The 25,032-nt window shown below is 42.0% G+C and overlaps 1 protein-coding gene across 1 annotated transcript in view; it reads right to left on the bottom strand.

The window, feature by feature from the left end:
- Positions 1-25,032, bottom strand: part of LOC114351765 (transcriptional repressor p66-beta simjang) — a 45,884-nt gene that overhangs the window by 15,742 nt on the left and 5,110 nt on the right. The window contains exons 5-11 of the mRNA XM_028303080.1: positions 23,988-24,142; positions 19,019-19,159; positions 18,220-18,318; positions 11,268-11,396; positions 9,783-9,869; positions 6,910-7,008; positions 5,829-5,947 (exon numbers count right to left, since the gene is read on the bottom strand). Of these exons, the coding sequence (XP_028158881.1) occupies positions 5,829-5,947; positions 6,910-7,008; positions 9,783-9,869; positions 11,268-11,396; positions 18,220-18,318; positions 19,019-19,159; positions 23,988-24,142 (829 nt within the window). The remainder of the gene's footprint in view (positions 1-5,828; positions 5,948-6,909; positions 7,009-9,782; positions 9,870-11,267; positions 11,397-18,219; positions 18,319-19,018; positions 19,160-23,987; positions 24,143-25,032) is intronic.

Genomic DNA, 25,032 nt, shown 5'->3' with positions numbered 1-25,032 from the left:
TCAACTCTATTTAGATGAACACAAGGACCTCAACTCTTGCGCACACCGCCTGGAGTGACGAGCGTGACATACTGCGGGAATATGAACCCTATTTATATGGACGCAAGGACCTCAACTCGAGCGCACACCACCGGTACTGACGAGCGCGGCATACTAGGGGAATATAAACTCTATTAGTACGAATCTAGCGCCACGCCGGCGGCCGCTCCCAGCGCCACACCGGCGTGAAGTCGCAGCCGCATTAGGCGCATTCTGCCGGGACGGAGGAGCGCGGCATGCTAGAGAAATATACACTCTATTTATATGGGCATACGGACCATAACACCTTAGCATGAATCTCAACTCCTGCGCAAATCGCCGGCATCGACTAGCGCGACATGCTGCAGGCGAATATAGACTCTGTTTATATGAGAACAAGAATAAAAGTCCTGTAGCACTGCTGGCATGAACATGAACTCTTTTGACACTAAAACAAGAATAAGACTCAAGCGAGCACAGCCGGCGGGCGGCGGACGCGCACGTGAAGGTCGTATCTTGGTTGCACACCAGCGTGAAGACGCAGCCGCATTGGGCGAATATATACTCTGTTTACATGAACCTAAGGTGGTTTATCCCACGACAAAACACATCTTAACTCTTGCACATACCGGCGCCGCCACCGACACCGGCACCGTTTGTATTATGCCCGTTTTCACCATCGGTCCCTTATTTTTAAGTGACACCTATGGTAAGTATGGTAACACTTAACAGGCATTTTGTTTTCATAGGGGTCACTTAAAAATTAGGGATTGATGGTGAAAATGGGAATTAGTCTCGCAACGGGACCAAAACATACTCCATTCATATGAACCTAAGTTGGTTTATCACGCGATAAAACACATCGCTCGCAACCTTTTTCGCACACGTCGCGGCGCTGGCACGAATGCTGTAGAACCATGCGAGTGCCAAATTCAAGAAACACGCCAATTTCAACTGTTTAAGCACGATCACTAGAATCTTACATACACCATCCATTGGAAGAGTGAACAGTAGAGTGAGGAGTGTAGGCCAAAATCGTCCCTTTGGTAAATTAGAGATGTGGCCCAGTAGGACTGCAGGATTAGTGGAGACTAAATGACCTGATGATGATCTGTGTCATAATACAGGGTGTAAAAAAACCTATCACGAAGACTGAAACCACGCATTCTGTACACCCAACCAAGTAATATTACAAAATATTATTCGTGGGAATTAATTTTTATTTTTAAGATTAAAAAAAATACAATATTCCGCAGCCCGCAATGTACAGCGCGCCACGCAACGCAACGACTTTGCCTATGTGTGTGTGAGTGATTGGAGCGTACGCGCTTTCCCGCCACTACCTACCGCGACCGCAGAAGTATTTTGTACACAAAATTACCAGATTAATCACTTCCTACATTTAAAAAACACATTCCTTTAGCATTTGTTTAGGTTTAAAGCTAAGTACTTACCGACTATTCCACTTCGTCGTCTGGAATCGGCCGCTCCAACCGGACAAGTTGTGGCTCGAACTGACGACCTTCCACGTGCAAGCAAACGCGTGCCCGGTAAAGTGTGTTTTGATGTACGCGCTCCAGTATGCCCTCACGTACAGACCGGTATTTAAGCTCATCAAATACGTCAATAATTTTTTGACGCATTTGTTCGCTGGTCTCACAAGGGCGGTCAAAAACACGGTCTTTTACCCCACAGAAAAAAGTCTAACGGCGTCAAATCGGGCGAACGGGCAGGCCACGCATGCGGCCCATATCTGCCGATCCAGTGGTCGCCAAACAGCTCCGTCAGCCGCTCCCGAACTGGTCTCACAATGTGAGGCGGCGCACCGTCGTGCTGGTACCACGTATCCCGCAGCTCGGCCAGCGGCATGTCGTCCAAGGCCTCCGACAAGTGTCCATTGATCAAATTCAAATACGCGGCCCCGTCCATTCTAGGTGGCAAGAAAACGGGACCGAGGATCCGGTTCCCCACAATGCCTGCCCACACATTATGCTTCCACCGCGCCTGGAAGCCCGTTTCTTGGGTCTGGTTTGGGTTTACGGCAGACCAGTAGTGAGCATTGCGACGGTTCCACATTCCGTTGTTTGTGAAGGTGCTCTCGTCCGTAAAAATGATGCGCCGCACAAACCCTCGGTCTTGTCTCAGCAGCCACTGACAATAAGCCATGCGGCGCTGGGCGTCGCCCGGGACCAGTGCTTGCACGCGGTGAATTTTGTATGGCCTTTGCCTGTCCCTTCTTAGCACTTTATGCACGGTGGAATGAGACACGACATGACGAGCGCGATGACCATGCCTTCTACGCAGCAGCCTAGCTGCCGATCGCACGCCTAGACGAGGGTTTTCCCTCATCACATCTAGGATGGCTTGTTCCGCCGCAGGTCGTATTTGGCCGCGCCCGCCCTCCAACACTGGCACAATCGGCTGATTGTCCAGCAGGCGTTGTACAGCCCGAACAAAAATACGTGCATCAGTAGGGTGGTGCGCTGTAGGATGTTCAGCCCGATACAGCCGCAGGGCTTCAGATGCATTTCCATGTGCCCTCCCATAACTGTAAACCATGTTTACGTACTCACGAGCACTGTACGTATGGTTAGGCATTTTCCTAACACTCACTCACTCACTATTACCACACTCACTATCACACGTTCACACACTAACTACTCAAAACCGCCCGAGAAAACAATTAAAGTCGCTTTGCAATGAGAAAAGCGCATTCGATGACCGAAGAAACCGAACTGGCCGCGCGAGTGGCGCTGGCGCGAGGCGCGGAGCGGCCTAGCAACAAAGGCGCTGCCCAGCGCGGCGAGACTGACCAATCACAGTCAAGCAATACGTCTATCGAATGACGTCATCGCTTTGTTATTATTCTTAATTTTCAACTACAAATTTACGTAATTTTTAACATAACAAAACTTTAATTTCGTTAGTTTAGTACATGCAAGTCTATCAACGAATGAGAATGTAAAAGCGGCGGGAAAAATACTTTGTTTAATCTTGGTAACTAAAGATCCGTCCTAGCATAGTACTTAATAATAATTAATGCTCTTAGCAAACTTCCAAAATACTCAAATTTGAATGAATTGTAGATACGCAATCGTTATTAATAAAACAATAATAATACCAATACATTTTGATAGTTATTTCGTGTAATAAAGTTACGTTCATTTAAAATAATCCCAAACAAGACGATGAATTATTTTTTGTAAATTATGAAGAATGTAAGTAATTAGTATGAAAGAAGTGCTAAAAGATATGAAATTTTGTTTAGTTTCTAAAATCAATCGAGTTTATAAACAAAATCTTATCTTTTATCTCATATCGAAAGTGAAGGAACAAGAGTTTGTCGGTGATTTATTTCTAGGCGTTCAGATTGCATTAATAAGTAAGTTAAGTTTTATTTTATTAATTACTATCGTAAAGACGTTGAAGTTATTAAGGTAGAGAGCTAGAAATGTAAGCAATAATGAACCTGTGTGTAAAGAGCATTTGTCATCTGTTTACAGTACTTTTTAATGATACAAGTTTATCACACCTGCTTACTACCTGTGATTAGCGATTAAAATTACGTTTATTTAGAATCGCGTGCATGACGATTATTTATTTCAAGTAAATTATTAAGAAAGGAAGTAATGAGTATGGAAGGAGTGAAAAAAGATACTTTTTTATTTAGTTGCTGAAATCATTTAAGTTTACAAAACACACAATCATAACTCCTAACTCGAAAGTGAATGCCTCAATCAACGATAGGCGCAACATTGCTAGGGTGTTTATTCTAGGCGTTTAGAGCGGTGTGGTGTAAGCAATAATTTGAGTTTTACTTTATTAATTTCATTACTATCGTAAAGACTTCAGTTATTGAAGTAGAGAGTTATGAATGTAAAGAATGACGAGCCTGATTCAAAAGACCATTCATTATTCATCTGTTTACGGTACTTTTAAATGACACTACTTACCTACTTGTCTTACGCTTATCACACTTGCGTAGGTACTAGGACCTGTGATACTACATTGTGATAGAATGATGGTTATGCGTAAAAGCATGGTTTAGTTAAAAATGTTAACCAAGGTTCTGTAAGATTTTTTATTTTGCGGAAAGAAACAAATTCGTGTAAAGGGTTTTTATTAATTAAAGGGTAATTTATTAGTTTTTAGAACAAAAACTAAAGTGGTAAGGTGATAAGGTGTGTGACTAATTTAAGTAATCATTTCATTTTTACAAATTGGGTAGANCTGTGATACTACATTGTGATAGAATAACGGTTATGCGTAAAAGCACGGTTTAGTTAACAACCTAGGTTCTGTAAGATTATTTAATTTGCGGAAAGAAACAAATTCGTGTAAAGGGTTTTTATTAATTAAAATGTAATTTATTATTTTTTAGAATAAAAACTAAACTGGTAAGGTGATATTAAGGTGTAAGTAACTAATTTAAGTACTCATTTCATTTTTACAAACTAGGTAGATTTGGATTAAGCTCAGTTCAGTTGGTCCATTCGTAGTCGTTGAACTCACAGTAGAGTTGAATGACTCATGGGCGAGCGCGGGTTGCGGTTCGGGGCGTGGGGGCAGCGCTTGAGCGTGTGTGCGCGCGCTGCTATCCATTTCTTATTGTAAAGACAAAAGCCTTATTGTGACGAAAATACTCAAAATTTTAATAAGGTTTCTTAGAAAAAAAATTTTAAACAACGAATTGAAATTGATAATGTAAAAATCTTGAAAAAAATATTCTGACTTTGACCTTCAATATCTCCTAAACCACAAGTTTCCCAGGTATGGTCCCAAAGAAAAAAATGATCCCCATGATGTGGAGAATAAGTGGTCTTCGGCTTCGGGATAGGTTTTTTTACACCCGTTATATGTCTGCCTCACCGGTCCTCGTTGGTGATGTAGTCGACGACGTGCTCGAGCCCCACGAGGTACACGAAGTCGGTGTTGCTGGGCGACGGGATGATGATGATGATGATGATGATGATGATGATGTGCCTCACCGGTCCTCGTTGGTGATGTAGTCGACGACGTGCTCGAGCCCCACGAGGTACACGAAGTCGGTGTTGCTGGGCGACGGGATGATGATGATGATGATGATGATGATGATGATGATGATGATGATGATGTGCCTCACCGGTCCTCGTTGGTGATGTAGTNGGGACCCCACTCAGCATATGCCGCGGCCCACGGTGACGAAGGCCACGGCGCTGGTTTTCAGTGTGCCCCATGCCGAGTGAGGGTCACGGACCATTGGTAGTACAAACAAGTAAACTAATTTAATTTTCGCTATTCAATCACGATGGCAATCGAAATCGCCCGAATTAATCTGCCCCCTAGACGAGACAAGACGAGTGGCAAAATCTGACATTCTATTCGGACGGATTCGATTTTCGAAAAGTGTCACTAGTCTAGTCTACTAATAAACTCGACACGTCATGCAATGAGACAATGGGCCAACTATCCGGCCGCCGGATATCCGGCTATCCGGCCTAGCAGCTGGCCGGATATCCGGTATCCGGTATCCGGCCAAACAACTATCCGTTTCATCTCTAATGATGATGATGATGATGATGATGTGCCTCACCGGTCCTCGTTGGTGATGTAGTCGACGACGTGCTCGAGCCCCACGAGGTACACGAAGTCGGTGTTGCTGGGCGACGGGATGATGATGATGATGATGATGATGATGATGATGTGCCTCACCGGTCCTCGTTGGTGATGTAGTCGACGACGTGCTCGAGCCCCACGAGGTACACGAAGTCGGTGTTGCTGGGCGACGGGATGATGATGATGATGATGATGATGATGATGATGTGCCTCACCGGTCCTCGTTGGTGATGTAGTCGACGACGTGCTCGAGCCCCACGAGGTACACGAAGTCGGTGTTGCTGGGCGACGGGATGAAGTTCATCTCGGGCGGCGGCGGCTTGGGCGGCGGGATCTGGTGATCATAAGTAACGTTTATGTGTTATGAGTGGGTTTACCACCTTAAAAAACTAATAACTCATAACACTAATTTGTTTTTGCAAATAGGCTTTTAAAAAGCACTTTTACACGTTCCATTATTAACCCCACCACTGCTTTGGGACAATAACTGAGCCAGCGCTGAGAAGAAGCAGCGTAAGAAACTCAGTCACTATTGTCAACGTGCGTCATAGTCCACCGGAGGCAGGGTTCGAACCCGCGTTCATCGGGCCTGAATTTTATTCTTGGAAATAAATGCTATCTTATCAATCCGACCGACACTGACACCATTGATTTGGGCTAATTGTAGCTTAATTCAATTCTCAATATTCATGGAGCGATGGAGTGTGCTATGCGCAGTTTTGATAAGTGATTGAATTAGAAACGAGATCTGTAGGAACTAAATTAACAGATATATCACGCTGCTAAGCTTAGTGGATCGAATAGCTCTTAGAACTTATGGCCATTGGGGATAAAAAAAACCGGACCGGGAGAGGCAGACCTTCCACTCTCTAGACCAACGAACTAATGAAGGTCGAAACTTCTTGATGCAGGCAGCGCAAGACCGTTCGTTATGGAAACCTTTCGGAAAGGCCTTTTTCCAGCAGTAAACACATTGTATTCATTGGCGTATCTAGGGTTAATTTTCAGGAGAATTAGTATCATACCTCATGAACGAGTACTATCAACTACCTACCTAAGATCCTGGCTACACACGAGATGCAGCGGTGGGAACGAGAGGTGGGAATAGTCCCGTACCATCTTCGAAACGGTACCCCAAAATCCTGGGGGAGGCCGTGCCCACCCAGCCTCTTCCGGTATATGTATACACGCATGATTGTATTGTGCGGAAATCGAATCCGCGACCTAGTAGCCAAGCGGCTATCAAATATACCATAATAGAGAGAAGAAGAGAGGAGTACTTAGATGTAATCATACCTGCAATAACGTCTTCTCCAGCTGCTTCCGCAGCGCCAGCTTGGCAGCAGCCTGGCGTTGCGCCGGCGTCTGCGTGTCCTCAGAACTACGGGAGCTCGCCTGCAACACCAATCGAGAGTTTAGAACCGCTGTGTAACATGCAGTTACAACTAGAAATCCAGGGAGTCACTTAAGCTTCGGCCAATCCAACGCGTACAGCAGCCTTATTCACGTAACAAAACTTCAACGACAAAAAAACACTGAGTTGCGATCCTATCGAGTAATCGTTCAATCAAAATGATCCTTGTGAATATCTTAATCCTTAGTCTCTCCACTGGACCTGTGGTTGACTGGCAGAGAATGCCACTTGGCATTAAGTCCGCCACTGTACAGTTTTATGTGCAAAAGTATAAATAAATCAATAAATACGGATTTAGAACTGTTTTTCAATGGGACGACTTCTGAACGTCAGCGAGATCTTCGGCCCCTGTATCAATGAGGAACGTTACATTATTGGCCTTGTCGGTAACGAAGATGCGGCGTGTAGGTGTATGGGAAATTGCGTCACCCGCCGTTAATGACTCCCGCTGGCGTTTCCCTGCTGTGGTTTGTTGTAGGAACAAGGTCCAATGCACTTCTTCGCTCGTGAACCGTAACGATGATGGGACTGTCAAAATACGTGAATTAGGCCACGGATCGCGTCGGCGACGGCGATCACTGCTCGTGCATCGATCGCCGCGACCAATGACAGGACGCGTCGATGTGAACTCATCGCTACAAATTCATAAATGACGTCTGATCGCCATCGCGCACGCAGGCTGTACGCGTTGGTTTGGCCAAATCTTTATTGTTACAACTTCGGACCCATAGTGTGACAACTGCAGACTCTGAGTATCTATCGATCGCCTCTTTTCTTAAAAATACCTTGCAAATAGGGTTAATAAGAATAATTTATAGTATGAGACGTGGAACTACGGGGCAAACACGGGACACATATCATTACAAGTACACATATTACAGTCAGTTTGTCAAGCCTCGGGCATTACCACATTACGTTATAGCTTGTAAAAATGTCGTTGAATGCGACAAATAGACCTGCATGGTAAATTAATAGTTTCGATGTCAAAGATAATCATCAACCTATATTTATCTTGATAAATATCAAAGATAATTGACACTAGCCGTAGTTTTTAAATAGTAGGCGTTTGTAGAAGCGCAGAGCTTTTTACTGAAACTATATTTTGCTGGCAATTTTTTTTTATTAAAAGGCTACCTTACTAAATTTAATAATATAACTGGAATATCTAAAAAGATTAGTTCTTAATCAATATAGGCAACACTATAACATGGTAGGTCACATACATCAATTAGGTAAAAAGTTTTGTCCAAGTCCAGTCATAACATCTCTATGGGAAATCATAGAGAATATGAGATACCCGAATAATCAGGACATATGTAACCTATAACGTCATACAGTGATATAAAGATACATCACATGTCCATACTCACTGCATCGCTCGTGCTACTGGTCACCGAGGAGTTGTCCTGTGCCGGCTTGCAATACAACGTTTCATACATAGAGCATATATTTTTGTGAATTACGTATACAATATACAGATATTTTACACTCGCTAGCACATCAAACTAAACGTTTTTATTTCAAAATAACTACACATTATGAAAACATTATAAAAAGCACATAAGATGCCAATTAGTTTGATTTGATAATCTCGAAGTAGATACAAATGACAACACATTAGACTACATATTTTTGATGTAAAATCGCTTCTATTCCAACTGAATAAGAATCTGCAGCGTTTAGCGTGACGTGCATTTGTCTATGATGATAAAAATAATTTAATCATCATTTTAAATAATACATTATTTTGATATCGCCTGTAGGGTATTACGTATAACCGACCGAGTATACGAGCTAACAGCACCTCGGTGGTTTGCGACTGTCCCTTCCGCTTACCCGTTTGCGTCGATATGACGTCACGGCTACCAGGTGAGCAGGGGTCGTAGTGTGAGTTTACGTCAAACACATTCGATGGCGACTGCGTAAAAAAGTGACATTAAATCTATGGCGGATTGTACAGCGCCCCTAGTGGAAACTTTCAAGAACTTGTGGCGACACCGACGATACGCCACTACAAACTGTGTACCAACAGATGGCGCTGTCACTACTTCACTATGGCACACTCCGCTGCTCATACAAACCTGCATCGCGGTGACGGAGTTTTATATCCTGCCAAATATAGATAGACAAACCAAGATGGTGTAAATTGGACCTTGGTCCCCGAGCATAACACCCGCTCGGAAGGAAGCACTAACATCTAGCTTCCTTATTGTGGTTGAGCATCATATCCCACAAACTAAAATCTTCATATATTTTTTTAACGCAGTACACTACGCCCCCAGTTAACTCGATCAGGTTGTAATTACTGTATGAACATGAATAAAGTATGTGTGAGAGAATCTGTATGAAAAGTGTAATTTATTTATTTGTAATGGGTATACAGACAGTTTACAGTCTAGGCTTCATCGTACGTAATGAAATACAGAGTAAAATCCCAACTAATATTATAAATGCGAAAGTAACTCTGTCTGTCTGTCTGTATGTCTGTCTGTCTGGCTGTTACGCTTTCCCGCTTAAACCTCGCAACCGAACCTTATATAAAAGAAAGTCGTGTTAGTTACTCCAGTTATAACTCAAGAACGGCTGAACTGATTTAGCTGAAAATTGTCAGGGAGGTAGTTTAGAGCCAGGAGAAGGACATAGGATACTTTTTATCCCGTTCGAAATTAAAAAAAAGTCTGCTTATTTATTGCCATTAAGGCGGAACAAAGTTCGCCGGGTCAGCTAGTAGTGTATAAAAAATAAATATTGTTACCTTAGACGAAGCATTATGCGAGGCGGGCGGCGGTGCCGGCGTGATCGTGACCGAAGGCGTGATGCTAGCGCCGCCGCTTGTCGACGACTGCGGAACAACAGATGATTGTATACTTCTATTAGCGACGTCGACAAAGAAAATACGTTAATCTATTAATTAGAATTGATTAGCAACGTTAACAGTCAGAAAATAATCAATTAGAGTCGATTAGAGATAAATAACATTCCTTCTCTTTCTCACAATGTCTGTCATCTCGCTTGCACATCAATTACTCTTCCACACACTTCTGGAATATTCGAGAGAAAAATAAACGGGACGGCAAGATCGGACCTCTTGCTTCGAACATTTCAGAACAATGGTCCAGAACATGAGAGACAGAGACAAGAATATCGGGAGAGAAAGGGATGGATAAAGCCTGGGACCCTATAAATACGGAGCGAGAATAAATAACGAGGAGTTCGTCACACAAAGATAATCAAATATCGTTACACATTATTGGCGGTAGTTACTAACGCCCGTATTCACAAACGATTACTTTTAAGGGAAGGAGCAAATCGAACGCCCAGCGTTGAATAGAGCTCTGTAATTGGTTCATGTGTCACTCTGTGCGTCCAACGCACTATGAGACCTCATAGTAATGTTCGTGAAGACGGGCGATAGTTTTAGCCCGTCTAGTTTCACTCCATCTTCTTCCCGATACTTTGTGTTTGTTCCGTGAAGCTATATCGATATTAAAACTGCCATGAATTTTACTCCCACTAAGTGAACCGACGATCTGGTGAAAGTCGCGGGAGGTGCCTGGATGCGGGCGGCGCAGGATCGATCTTCGTGGAAATCCTTGGCTTTTTTTTTGTCCAGCAGTGGACGTCTTTCGGCTGAAACGACGACGACGAATGTTACTTTGTCAAGGTCAGCTATAGTTCCAAAATACTGAACTGTCCTATGCATGACATTGACAGTGGGGCGCCATTGTCAATACCGGATCGCTGGTTATGATTTTTGTCATGTTGGAAACCATATAGTTGAACGATGGTAGCGCCCCCCTGTCATTGAGTTTGGTGGGACAGTTCAGCGTGGGTCATCTATATAATATCGCGAAGTTTCAACCGCCTCTGTGGTCTAGTGGAAAGATCACCTGCTTCAGACGCAGAGGTCCCGGGTTCGATTCCCAGTGGGGGCAGATTTTTCTGTTCGGTTTGGTTGGTGGTAGGGCTTGTTCTAAGTCCGTCTGGCTAGCTACCACCATCTTACCTAAGTCTGTCGCCATAACAACAATGTTTACAGCATTGTTGTGTTCCGGCAGTTAGAGGTAAGATAGCCAGTTCCTCCGTGGTTGAGGATTCCGGGTGAAGCTCGCTTCCACCTTCGGCCTGATCGTCACTTACCATCAGGTGAGATACAGACCAAGAGCTTCCTCGTTGTGGATAAAAAGAAAAAAAATCAGCACAGCGCCATCTCTCGGGCGCGCTGGACACTGGCTCGTACCTGCGAACGGTAGACGCCGGGCGTCAGCGTGGCGCCGCCGGGCAGCGACGAGGTGCGCCGCGACACGTAGCCGCCCGGCACGATGCTGTGCGACGAGCCGCCGCTGCTCGTGCCCGCGCCGCTTGGCCGCTGAGAAAACAATGTCAAAGTCAAAGTTGTGTTGTTTAGACTAATAAATAGTTCTTACAAATCGTCATTTTGCTCTTAAGGAGCCTCTACATGTCTCGGTATCCTTCCGTTTGGCCAAATTACTTTTCGCCAAATTTCACTTCGCAAACAACTTATCGCCAAAGTTTCATTTCCCAAATTAACTTTTAGCAACTGTACTTTTCGCAACTAATTCATTTGGTCAAATTATCATTTGGCAAAATTTTACTTGGCAAATGTTTATATAGCAAATGTTTTATTTTGCCAAATATCATATCCCAAATAATTTGTTTGGTCAAATTGACACTTCACATACTTACCCACCGTTACTCTACATGTCTCATAATCTTTTTACCCTACCAGCGCTTCGAGACCAACATTTGGCAAGTGCTGAGAAGAAGCGCCGCAACAAACTCAGTCACCACTGTCTGCCGATTAATATAAATAAATAGAAATAGCAGGTACATTCGATTCAGGAGCAGTTCACTGAATTTACCATGCATTCTTGTATAGTGTATCTTATAAGAATGGGTATACAAAATTGCGTGGCATATTAAACAAGGCAGTGACGTGCTAATATCTAGACTTACAGATTACATACTCAAATACTAGTAGAAATGACTCGCATACATAAGTTGGAATAACTTGGATTGACCAGTCCCCGAAAGCAGCGCCTGTTCACAGGGATTACTAATGTTTGGCCAAAAAACGTTTCCCAAATTATCACATCGCAAACAACGTTTCGCAAATTTTCATTTGGCAAATTCTCATTTGGCAAAGCAACTTATCGCAAACTTTTAATTCGCGAATGTTGTTTTTGGCATATTATTGTTTGGCAAAGTATGGTTTGCCAAATGTTTCATTAGGCAAAAATATTTCACGATAAACTATTTACAAAATAATTGGTGCATAGAATGGATACAAATTAGCTTGTGGTTATTATTTTGTTTAGTGGCTTCGCTCGCCTTCGCGCATTAAGGGTCACTGTTCTAACCTAACCTAACCTACTTTTTTCTGTAATACTTACTTTTTGCAACCATACTATTTCCTGCAATGTTTTACATAAAATTCTTGTGAAAACCATGATCATGTGCCTTATACTTTGATTTGTGGGTAACGGTGGGTAAGTATGTGAAGTGTCAATTTGACCAAACAAATTATTTGGGATATAATATTTGGCAACATAAAATATTTGCTATATAAACATTTGCCAAGTAAAATTTGGCCATATAATAATTTGACCAAATGAATTAGTTGCGAAAAGTACAGTTGCTAAAAGTTCATTTGGGAAATAAAACTTTGGCGATAAGTTGTTTGCGAAATGAAATTTGGCGAAAAGTAATTTGGCCAAACGGAAGGATACCGTTCACAGACATGACGAGTGAACCAGCCATCGCTTCACTCGACCATATTAGAGGGAATGTAACGACCCGCCTCACAATAAGAAACATTACATTACAACACTAAGGCTGGATTTAGTGTCACGCGGACTGTCAGTGCGGATCGCTCCGCACAGCCGATCTGTATGAACGGGAGCGGAGCGGTTCCTCCGGACCGCATACTCTAAAACGCTCCCTAGAAGTTCATACAGATTGGCCGTGCGGAGCGGGTCCGCACCGGACGGTCCGTGTGACACTAAAACCAGCCTAAAGACGTCATCCACGATTAAGGATGCCTTCAAGTTTGCTGATAAGTGCCTTGCGACGGCAGCGCGGCGGTCGTACTACTTTGTTTATTCATATAAACTAAGGGTGGCCAACTTGATTAGACATAAGACCTACTGTTTACTAACGAAGCCCTGGGCGATCTATCTCTTACATACTTCTTGAAATCATAAATGAAACAGCATAGTTTAGTACACAATCATGTAGTATTTTTTGCCTTGCCACGATCGACTAGACTAATATTCGCGATCGACCGGTTGGCAACCCCTGATATAAACAAAAACACGCGACTGCATTACTGCAGCCGCAGGCACTTTGCGGCAGAAGATAAGATAGATAGCTACTTTAGTAGGTATTCCAACCTAATACAGTAAATTAAAATTCAGAATGACAGTGTGTATTTTAAACGTGTGGTGACGCATGCAACGCGAACAATTTCAGCTGCGGGATTCATTACGGGTTAAATTACACCCCACATTCCATCTGGCCAGTGTAGAGGGCATACACCCTGTATGCCCTCCACCTCTATTTGCCACTGACAAATAAGAAAGAGAGACTGAAATAATGACCTTATGTTGAGGAGTATAAGGTAGTAGGTAAAGCCTGGTCCGTGAGCACGTAGAATTTTGTCCAAAGACCCCAAGCTACCCATCCTTATTGCTCGCGCGTAATTATGTTGCTGTCGCGCTCGCACACTCACTGCGGGCGCCCGTCGCACAGTCGCGACAGCAACATAATTACGCGCGAGCAATAAGGATGGGTAGCTTGGGGTCATTGGACCAAAATTCTACGTGCTCACGGACCAGGCTTTAGATAACATTCAAGAAGACTAAGGACAAACGTCAGCCAAATATAAGAGTGCCTTCTGTCGCTAAGTGGTAATTTCGTTGCGGGTCCAATGACAGTTTAACTTTCCCCGGGGACAAACTTGACCTTCATTGGTTGGGTTTTTATGGTGGTCAAGCTGTAGATCCTGGCTACACAGGAGCTGCAGTGGTGGGAACGAGAGATGGGAATATTCCCGTGTCGCTAAGTGGAGCGCGACCGTCTCGCTGCTGCACTTTGCAGCAGAAGGCACCCTAAGATAGAATAGAAAACGTTTATTTCGCTGCCACATGAAAATACATAGAACAAGCAGGGTCAACATTACATAAGTACTATCGGGGACTCTTCCGCCTGACCACTTTGTAGAAATTTTAGCGTAAGCGCATCGCTCTGGTCACGTGCTCACCCCGTCTCTAATTGGTTACGCATTTTACTATATTTTTACTACGACCAATAAGAGACAATCAGGGCTTAGGTTGCAATACGAAATACCATTGTGCACTTTATTGTCATACGGTTAAGGTTTAAAACGAAATGTTTCTTTTTCTTCAATCTTTCTTAGTTTTAGGCTGAGTTGCACCACCTAACTTTGACCGTAACTATAACGGTAACCGGTGCTTTTTGTATGGAGTTTGACAGATTTTTGACGTTTGTCAAAGTTAAAGTAAGATGGTGCAACTCAGCCTTAGAATTTTAATAATAGAATTTGGTTACAAACAAATAGATAATGTATTTTTTTAATATTGTGTTTTTATACGAGGTCTGTCTGCTTTTTCCTTTGGCGAACTGACGACATATTCTCGCCTTTGTTTTTTTGTTAAGTTTTGTGATCAGTAACCGATTGATTTTGTTTTGTGTTGACCCGTGCTATTAATTGGACTGTTTGATTGCCTTTTTATTGAACTCCGCGCGATTACTGAACCATGCCTCTCAAAATAATTCTTAATTCTTATATTTACTTACAAACTTGTCTACAATAAACATTGTTAACTGTTTAAGTATTATTTAGTTTGAAGTTTAATTGTTATTGATTTAAGACCTTGTGTAAAGACACTTAATGTGCAATAAAAAAATGTATTTGAAATAAAACTAACTTAATATTATAATATTTACGATAACCAATTACCTGGATCATTGCTACCTAGTGCAATATTTGTATTAAATTGTAATAACGTAGTTAGATAAGTGTTTCTTTAAAACGGAAAACAAAAGTTGCTAATGTATTAAAAATAAATAGAAACCTATTATAGGTTTTTTTATTTACATTCAAGGATTTAAGAAAGTTATTATGAAGTTATCTTACAATAATTCTTTTTAAGCCACAAATATTCCTTAACTCTTTACTAATTAATTCAATAACATAATATTGTTTATAAATTATAAGTTCCGAATAAATTAAATACCTATTAAATAAGTAAAATTCGAAAGTAAGTAACTAACTATATGATTTTGTATTTCTCGCCTTAACTAGCTAAACTAATATCACGAGATTTACACTCTTAATCTTAATATCAACAATAATTATAGAAAGGGCTACTTTTTTCTCAGGAAATTGCACAGTTACCTCGGAATGTGCGATACCAATTTTGTGACCCGAGCGGGCAATCGCTAGTTCAAATTTTACACGAAGCCCCTTATAATATTTTGTAGCGATTCTTTATTGGGTTTCAAATTGACTAAAATGCGACGTTGCCAAACGAGCGCTACGGATGCGGGTAATAAGCAATACTCAATCCTAAACGCTTTACATAGANGTGACAGACGGACAGACGGACAGACGGACAGACGGACATGACGAAACTATAAGGGTTCCGTTTTTGCCATTTTGGCTACGGAACCCTAAAAACGGGACCCTTATAGGTTCGTCATGTCTGTCTGTCTGTCTGTAGCTGTAGCTAGCTAGAGAATATTCCACTTTTAATCTCAGGGTAAAACCTCATACATTTTGCACATAAAAATAATCCTGATTTGAATACTCATTATAAAAGACAAAAAAGGCATAAGACTCAAGTTGATTTAAGGGAAAATAATAAGTTACGTTTTGTCTTGCTTTTGTTTAAATATTAGTTTGATAGTTCATTCGAAAATACAATTTAGGTTCTCTATATCTGTGAGGTTCACTCTACCCCATTCTCCTTTTCTGTGCAAAATGTCAAAATGAATAGCTGTCATAAAATAGGACTACGTGCGCCATTTTAAAATACAATAATGTAGGCGCATAACGTGTCTATTTATATGATATGTCATTGTTCTCATCCTCTCATTAAACGGATTCCTCGTGGCGCTCGTGCCTCAGTTGCACAGTGCCTAAGTCAATCCATATCCCATGTAGTTCGAAGCAACTCTGTTGAGGCCTGGGAGCATTTATTTACTTTTTCTTATAGAGTTTTACACATAAAATCTGAACCAAATAACCATCAATCATTGACAAACAGAATTAAGCAAAATTGTAGTACACCGTGGCAAACCTCTGATAACATTTCCATACCTAACTCCCGTTATTCTAACAGTGAACATTTCATAAAACATGTAGAATCAAAAATCAGTGACGGTGACATTAAAGGTGCTGCGCGCATTATGTTCTCCGACGATCTTATAGCCCCTAATACCCCTGATACCCTCTCGGCCCTTAAAAGCAAACATCCACTTTCAGCAACCACCACAGTATACCCTGAACAACCAGATCCTGCACAGTCCTGCCTCCAGACAACACCAGAAGCATTATTAGGTGCAATCAATTCCTTTGCGAGTGGTTCTGCGGGCGGCTTGGATGGCCTTACTCCACAGCATCTCAAAGACTTAGTAAGTGCTAACTGTGGCGAAGCCGGTACCCTCCTGCTGAAGGAGTTGGTTGCCCTGACAAATTTGATGCTATCTGGTGGCGTCAACCCTCAATTTATTAATATTTTATACGGAGCTAATCTCTGCGCTCTCAAAAAAAAGGATGGTGGCATTCGACCCATTGCTGTTGGCTCAACTCTGAGACGACTAGCCGCCAAAATTTGCTGTAGGGCTGTTTCCGATAGCCTTGCAGCTTATTTTGAACCTGTCCANTTTTGTGATCAGTAACCGATTGATTTTGTTTTGTGTTGACCCGTGCTATTAATTGGACTGTTTGATTGCCTTTTTATTGAACTCCGCGCGATTACTGAACCATGCCTCTCAAAATAATTCTTAATTCTTATATTTACTTACAAACTTGTCTACAATAAACATTGTTAACTGTTTAAGTATTATTTAGTTTGAAGTTTAATTGTTATTGATTTAAGACCTTGTGTAAAGACACTTAATGTGCAATAAAAAAATGTATTTGAAATAAAACTAACTTAATATTATAATATTTACGATAACCAATTACCTGGATCATTGCTACCTAGTGCAATATTTGTATTAAATTGTAATAACGTAGTTAGATAAGTGTTTCTTTAAAACGGAAAACAAAAGTTGCTAATGTATTAAAAATAAATAGAAACCTATTATAGGTTTTTTTATTTACATTCAAGGATTTAAGAAAGTTATTATGAAGTTATCTTACAATAATTCTTTTTAAGCCACAAATATTCCTTAACTCTTTACTAATTAATTCAATAACATAATATTGTTTATAAATTATAAGTTCCGAATAAATTAAATACCTATTAAATAAGTAAAATTCGAAAGTAAGTAACTAACTATATGATTTTGTATTTCTCGCCTTAACTAGCTAAACTAATATCACGAGATTTACACTCTTAATCTTAATATCAACAATAATTATAGAAAGGGCTACTTTTTTCTCAGGAAATTGCACAGTTACCTCGGAATGTGCGATACCAATTTTGTGACCCGAGCGGGCAATCGCTAGTTCAAATTTTACACGAAGCCCCTTATAATATTTTGTAGCGATTCTTTATTGGGTTTCAAATTGACTAAAATGCGACGTTGCCAAACGAGCGCTACGGATGCGGGTAATAAGCAATACTCAATCCTAAACGCTTTACATAGAGCTTGGTTTGCAAGGGTAAACATCTACAGTGGTGCGCCGACGCTGCTTAGACGCGAAACATGAATGAAGGGGGCGTAGCATAATCGAGCGTGTGTGTGCAAACAATTTAGGCCCTTAAGGTGTCAAGGCGTTCGAGTCCCCGATAGTACATACTTTAGTGGACATTCTAGCCTAATGCAATAAGCAATAAGAGTATTAAACGTGACAGCAACACGGATATTTTCATCCGTCCATCATGGCATCCTGTATGCCAAGACCTCCATTTACCACTAACAAATAAGAAAGAGAGACTGAAATAATGACCTTATGTTAAGGAAAATAAGGAAGTTACCTTGTTCTGTTGATGGGCAGGCGGCGGCGCAGGCGTCACGGTGACGCCAGGCGGGACCACACAGCCGCTACCGGCTAACGCAGTACCCGTTGTCGTGTCCTGGTAAACAAAATACATAAAGACATCAGTAGGAGAACTCACTGAGTCTGAAGAATTGCTAACTTATGTGGGGCATAAACGGCCCGTTGGGGCAAAAAGTTCTCGAGTGGCAACTACAGACCGGTAGACGTCATGTAGGTAGACCTCCCACTACGACTAGACACTGCCCCAAAGTCTAGAGAAGATCACGGAAAGCACCTGGATGCGTTGTGTGTCTGTACGTGTCGATGTGGAAATTCTTGAAGGAAGCCTTTATCGAGCAGTGGATGTATTGGTTAAAACGAACGAATAAAAAACATGTAGATTACTACTAAACAAGCTAGAAGAAAGTTGAGTGACTAACATAGATTACGATTAACTGAACTCTGGCTCATGGGACTACATTTAAAGCATATGACTTTGAAAACGTTAAAATAATTTAGGACAGTAGTTAATTCAAGTTCGATCTCAACCGCTGGACTATTGCTGAGAACCAACTTCTAACACAAGCATACATAGGGGTTAAGACTAAGCGCAGACCACCGATTTTTAGTCGGCCGATAGTTGGGCCCGATTCAAATTTGGATGAAGAATCAATAGGTGTAATATACGCACTTCCATACATGCCCATACTGATTAACTGCCTCACTAAACTATGGACCGATAAAAAATCGGTGGTCTACGCATAGGCTAAGAGGAATAAATATGCGCAGTACTTTACCTTAGCCGGCGGCAAGCCAGTGGACTGCTGCGACTGGCGTATTTTCCTAAGCAGCACCAAGCGCGTTTCTTCCGCGCGCAGTTTTTCACGCAACGCTCGCATTCGGCGCTCGCGCTCCCAAATCTCAGCGCTCGATAACTCCTGAGAACAAGGGGATTGGGTTTCAAAATTGTTTGCTCAAAATTAATTAAAACATATAATGTCAAGGGCAAATTATTGCGTCAGTCGAGTTCAATTTTTAATTTTAAAAATAATAATATCGCAAGACTGGACGAAAGTACCCCATCAACTTGCAGCCCTGAGCTTTCTACTCGACTGTACGTGTGGGCAACTTTGATTGAACAGTGTGTCATAAAGTTTTTACACAAATTATTTATCTGAAATCAGCTGTGCCGCTGTAATTTTATATAACGTGACAGTTTCTAAGGACGCCTCATCAGCAGCTACCGTTGCTAGGCGCCCACTGCAACCGTGACCAATAGGAGGCCGGTATTATCGCCGCTGCCTAGCAACCTGGTGTCGTTTTCGTCGTCATCGTTATAATGACATTATGTTTGTGACATTTGTGTTTTTATATTTTCAATGTTTTTTGGATGCCTTTTTACTATTTTAGGATTTGTTCTTTTGTAAGTAAAATCATATGAGTGTTTCTTCCGCTATTAGTGCAGTGCCTTCAAACGGAGATAACGTTTCGTCGGAGAACTTGATACGTTGCCCCAAATGCTCCCAGCCTCGATTTTTCAAAGGCCAACGAGGCCTGAGAATTCATCTCAGTCGTATTCACCCAAGTATAGTGCCAGATTCCATCCAACCAAATCCATCTCCATCTCAACCCTCACCGTCCACTTGTCCTTTTTGGAAAAAATTATGTCACCTTAAACATTCTCATCCTAAGATGTTTTTATAGTATAGATACGTTATACCCGCTCAAGAATGGCAATGCAAAAGAGATACAATTGGACCTCTTGCATTCAGTCGTACATGATCGGTTGCCGCGAACAGCCACGAATGCACTTCCCGATTGCCTTCCTGATTGATTGATAATATGCCTTCGTGTGTCTTTAGTTGATGTACAAATTNATATCGCAGTAACTGTTACGGCACTGAATTCGTTCGTAAAAATGTTAAGTTTTTTTTATTTATAACCAAAATACCAATGGATTTGCAATACTTACATGTGGTAAATGACTCCATTGTTCCTGTAGTTCTTCGTTTCACTTGTTTTATTGCACGTAACGATGCATTATCCAAAAAATTCGGAGAACATTTCCTTAGTACGACTGAATCGCGACTAACCTAGCTACGCGGCCGATGTTCGTTTCTGGGCATATCGCGGAGACACGCGCCACGCCCCCGTTTCACATCTATTCCCTTCTATGATCTGAGGGCGCGTCTTTGTGGATGAAACAATCTATAATCTGGAATTGATTTTCTGTTGGGAAAAGTTCATGACAGAACTTGAATTACACTTGTATGGATGTGTAGTGTGTACCAGTGTACCCTATTTATTTTGACTTGCAGACTTGAATCAACATGAAGATTACCTAAGGGTTTATGCAAATTATCTAATCGTAATAGTATAAGATCCCGCTATACAACGACCTTCACCGAGATGCTTATTTGATGAAACATATTTTATATTCAATTTAACATGTCAATAATTATATTGCTTAAGGGTTGCCTAGTAAATTTCAGTCCAGGATATGATTAATTAATCATTAAAAAAAGTTTTATTTTTAAATATTTCATCGGTTTGATTATTAAACAAACTCCATACCAATCGAAAGTATGAAGCCCATAGAATATGCAAACGTTAGGTTGCCTATTCTTTTCCAGTCATAACTCTCGGGTTGCCAGGTATAAACAGGTAAATTGATAGAGCATTTTGCATCGGTCTGATAATTTAATCAAATATAAATGAAAATAAAGATTATTTCATTATGAACACGGTGGTATAGGGTTGCCTGCGAAAAATCAGTCCTGAATGACGGTTGTCGAATTTTGTAAAGTGAAATTAAAACTGAAAGGTGACATTTTTCGAGTAGTTGGCAACATTTGGGAAAGACGAGTTGTATGAGGCGTTTGTGTGTCTTGTCAAGAGGTGTCGCTTGGGTGAAGAAATTTCTCCAGTGTTGCCATGCTTTCGGAGATTTGGTCCAAAAATGTCGAAAGTGGAAATAACGACTTCCGGTCAAAAATTTGGATGAAAAAAAAAAAAAAAAAAAAAAAAATTAAAACAAAACATTTATTGTTGTAATTGACAGTGTTAAATAAAACAAGGAAATACATTTACCAAACAATAGTTATTCATTTAGTTACTGTATACATAGAAAATTAAAGAGAAAAAAACATATTTAATATTACGAAATGTGGACGAGAGGAGTGTCTAGCTATTTCAAATTCAAGATGAGTCATACTCGTATATTGCCAAGGTATTAATTTGATACTTTGATAGTTACTGTAATTTTAATAATGTAGCTTAAAATCCCAATCCCAACTAATATTATAAATGCGAAAGTAACTCTGTCTGTCTGTCTGTCTGTTACGCTTTCCCGCTTAAACCTCGCAACCGATTTTGATGAAATTTGGCATAGAGATAGTTTGAGTCCCGGGAAAGAACATAGGATAGTTTTTATCCCGGTTTTTGAAACAGGGACGCGCGCGATAAAGTTTTTCTGTGACAGACAAAATTCCACGCGGGCGAAGCTGCGGGCGGAAAGCTAGTAATAAATAAACATACCTACAAAAATGGGTTGACTGATTTGTTATGATACGAAAAAAATAACATTGATAAACATGAATAGAATAGAATAATCTTTAGACCTCCAATCCACTTGTCACAATCCGCTCCATCTTCATCTTCTTTCAATGATGATTCAGTAGGTGGTTCTTCCCTATCCATTTCCCAGAAGTCCTTCATCTCGAACACAAGGACTTCTAGGAAATGGAAGAGGAAAAATACCAATCACTCTACACTGGCGGGGTTCCATTAATGGTCTGTAGATCCTAGAAGACTTCCAGAAGTACGAACCAGAGATGGAAATACACAATACAATGCATGTATCAGCATTAAATAGTTTTGTGACACCCAAGTGGCCGAAAACTTGATAACAAACCTTATTCCAAATTGTAACAAAGACATGCAAACTTTTTGGCTACTTTGGGTGTCATGAACCATTTGACGCTAAGTAGTCGACAGAAAATCAGATTACACATTATCGTTGCAAAATAACATCTAATACAACTAAAGAGATGCTACAGTGTATAGCTTAGTGTGGTGCCGTCCATACGTACAATAGTAGTAGTGAACGCACATCGCACACCTATTTCACACGACGCACGTAGTTCCGGAATATAATATTATTTTAAGAAAAGAAACAACAGGTAATTAGTTTGGTCTATCTTTAAGCAGATATTAAATCTGATTTAATGATTCAGGTAAGTGACTTGAAATAAACATTAACATATTATAATATTCACCTGAAAATCGTCCTTCCCAGGATGGTATAAATTATACAACATGGGTGTGCAAAATACAAAATTGTAGGTCGAATATTTATTGTATTCACTGTCTTACAAACTCGTATCACCTATATTTGCTAAGGTTAAGAAGGTACTAAAAATATTATTTTTCTATTGTTTGAATTTACAAGTGTTTTTGTGAATTTTGTGATATGACTTGGCTGATGCTTGGCAGGTGGGCGTGTTTATTGTTGTCATTGTTAAATACTTCGACTTCATTATAGTATGTGTACAGTCGCCGTCAGATATATCGGAGCAGACAAAGTGACCATTATATTTCTGAACATTTTTCCATACACTACAAGTTACCATTAATATCTGAACATGCATTACTTCATTAATATCTGAGCAGATGCTAGTCAATAACTTCTATACACACAACTAACCAATAATATCTGAACACTCATAACGTGTATCTACGCAAAACAGCTGATGTTCGTTCGTCGTCCAGTCGCATTGCAGTTGAAATTTTTTAGCTGAATCGGGGACCTGGTTTCTTTTATAGTACTCACCCGGTGGCCGGCCAATGCCAGCGGGGGCTCATTTTCGTCGTCCTCCGACTCTTCAACGTCGCGAGGGTCCCGCGGCGACTCCGGCGCCGGCGGCGGCAGCGAGCTCGGAGTTATTCCCGCGACATTCCCGGTAATGTTCACGCCCTGGCATCATTCCCGGCTATTCCCGCACTTACCCGGTGGCCGGCCAATGCCAGCGGGGGCTCATTCTCGTCGTCCTCAGACTCCTCATCGTCGCAAGGGTCCCGCGGCGACTCCGGGGCCGGCGGCGGCAGCGAGCTCGGAGTTATTCCCGCAACATTCCCGGGAATGCTCGCGCCCTGGCATCATTCCCGGCTATTCCCGCACTCACCCGGTGTCCGGCCAATGCCAGCGGGGGCTCATTATCGTCGTCCTCTGACTCCTCATCGTCGCGAGGGTCCCTCGGCGACTCCGGGGCCGGCGGCGGCAGCGGGCTCGGAGTTATTCCCGCAACATTCCCGGTAATATTCGCGCCCTGGCATCATTCCCGGCTATTCTCGCACTCACCCGGTGTCCGGCCAATGCCAGCGGGGGCTCATTTTCGTCGTCCTCCGACTCTTCAACGTCGCGAGGGTCCCGCGGCGACTCCGGCGCCGGCGGCGGCAGCGAGCTCGGAGTTATTCCCGGCAACATTCCCAGTAATGTTCGCGCCCTGGCATCATTCCCGGTACATTCCCGCACTCACCCGGTGCCCGGCCAATGCCAGCGGGGGCTCATTCTCGTCGTCCTCAGACTCTTCATCGTCGCGAGGGTCCCACGGCGAGTCCGGCGCCGGCGGCGACAGCGAGCTCGGAGTTATTCCCACAATATTCCCGGTAATGTTCGCGCCCTGGCATCATTCCCAGCTACATTCCCCGCAACATTCCCGGTAATGCTCGCGCCCTGGCATCATTCCCGGCTATTCCCGCACTCACCCGATGCCCGGCCAATGCCAGCGGGGGCTCATTCTCGTCGTCCTCAGACTCCTCATCGTCGCGAGGGTCCCGCGGCGACTCCGGCGCCGGCGGCGGCAGCGAGCTCGGAGTTATTGACACGTTGACAGCGCCCGAGTTTAGCTTGCTGCTCACGTCTGTGAATAAAGAAGTTTTTGTTAAATTACTGAAGTGGTGGTGGAACTACATAATAAGATGAATAAATTGACCTAACGTGATGCAATGTCTGAGACAGTTAAGAAACTTATAAAACTCATTTTACTTTTGCAAGTAAGCTTTTTACAAGTCCCAGTATTAACCCTACCACTGCTTCGGGACAATAAATGGGCTAATACTGAGAAGAAGCAGCGCAAGAAACTCAGTCACTATTATCAGCCTCTTTTTCAAGGGTTTAGTCTTAAAAATATACATCATGATCAAGCAAATAGCCCTACGGTGTCAGTGTCAGACTGCTAATTCAATGGTCGGTATTTTGAACCCCATCGTCTGGTGGACTGTTGTGGTCTACTCCTAACATAAGCTTAGCTGAAGAAGATAACGAGATAAGAACTTTATGAAAACTATCGTCCAATATTTGTAAAACTGCTATTTCTATGTTCTGACAGTTAAGGGGAAGTCTATGAGACAGTGAACTTCCACCCTCGTAGAATTTGGCTATGTGAATTAAACCATAATACTTGTTAAAAATCTTCAATCCGCTCCATCTTCATCTTCTTTCTTTGATGATTCAGTAGGAGATTCTTCCCTATCCATTTCCCAGAAGTCCTTCATCTCGAACACAAGGACTTCTAGGAAATGGAAGAGGAAAAATACCAATCACGTCACGTAGTAAGTCTGTCGTAGATCCTGGCAAATATATGATGCAATATAAAGTAGGGCCAACGGGAAGCGATACCAAATGTAAACAAACCCAATGTCATGGGTGAACCCGTCCGACTTTGACATATTTTGGCGGGTGAACGAGACATTACGACAAATACACAAGATGGGAAGAGACAATATATTGTCAACTCGAGAGTCGTATCGA

This window comes from Ostrinia furnacalis, unplaced genomic scaffold (assembly GCF_004193835.3).
Source record: "Ostrinia furnacalis isolate ACB-3 unplaced genomic scaffold, ASM419383v2 OfSCF1172, whole genome shotgun sequence".
Classification (NCBI taxonomy): domain Eukaryota; kingdom Metazoa; phylum Arthropoda; class Insecta; order Lepidoptera; family Crambidae; genus Ostrinia; species Ostrinia furnacalis.
Note: the sequence above shows the minus strand (reverse complement) of the source record. Positions and strands in the feature narration are given on the sequence as shown.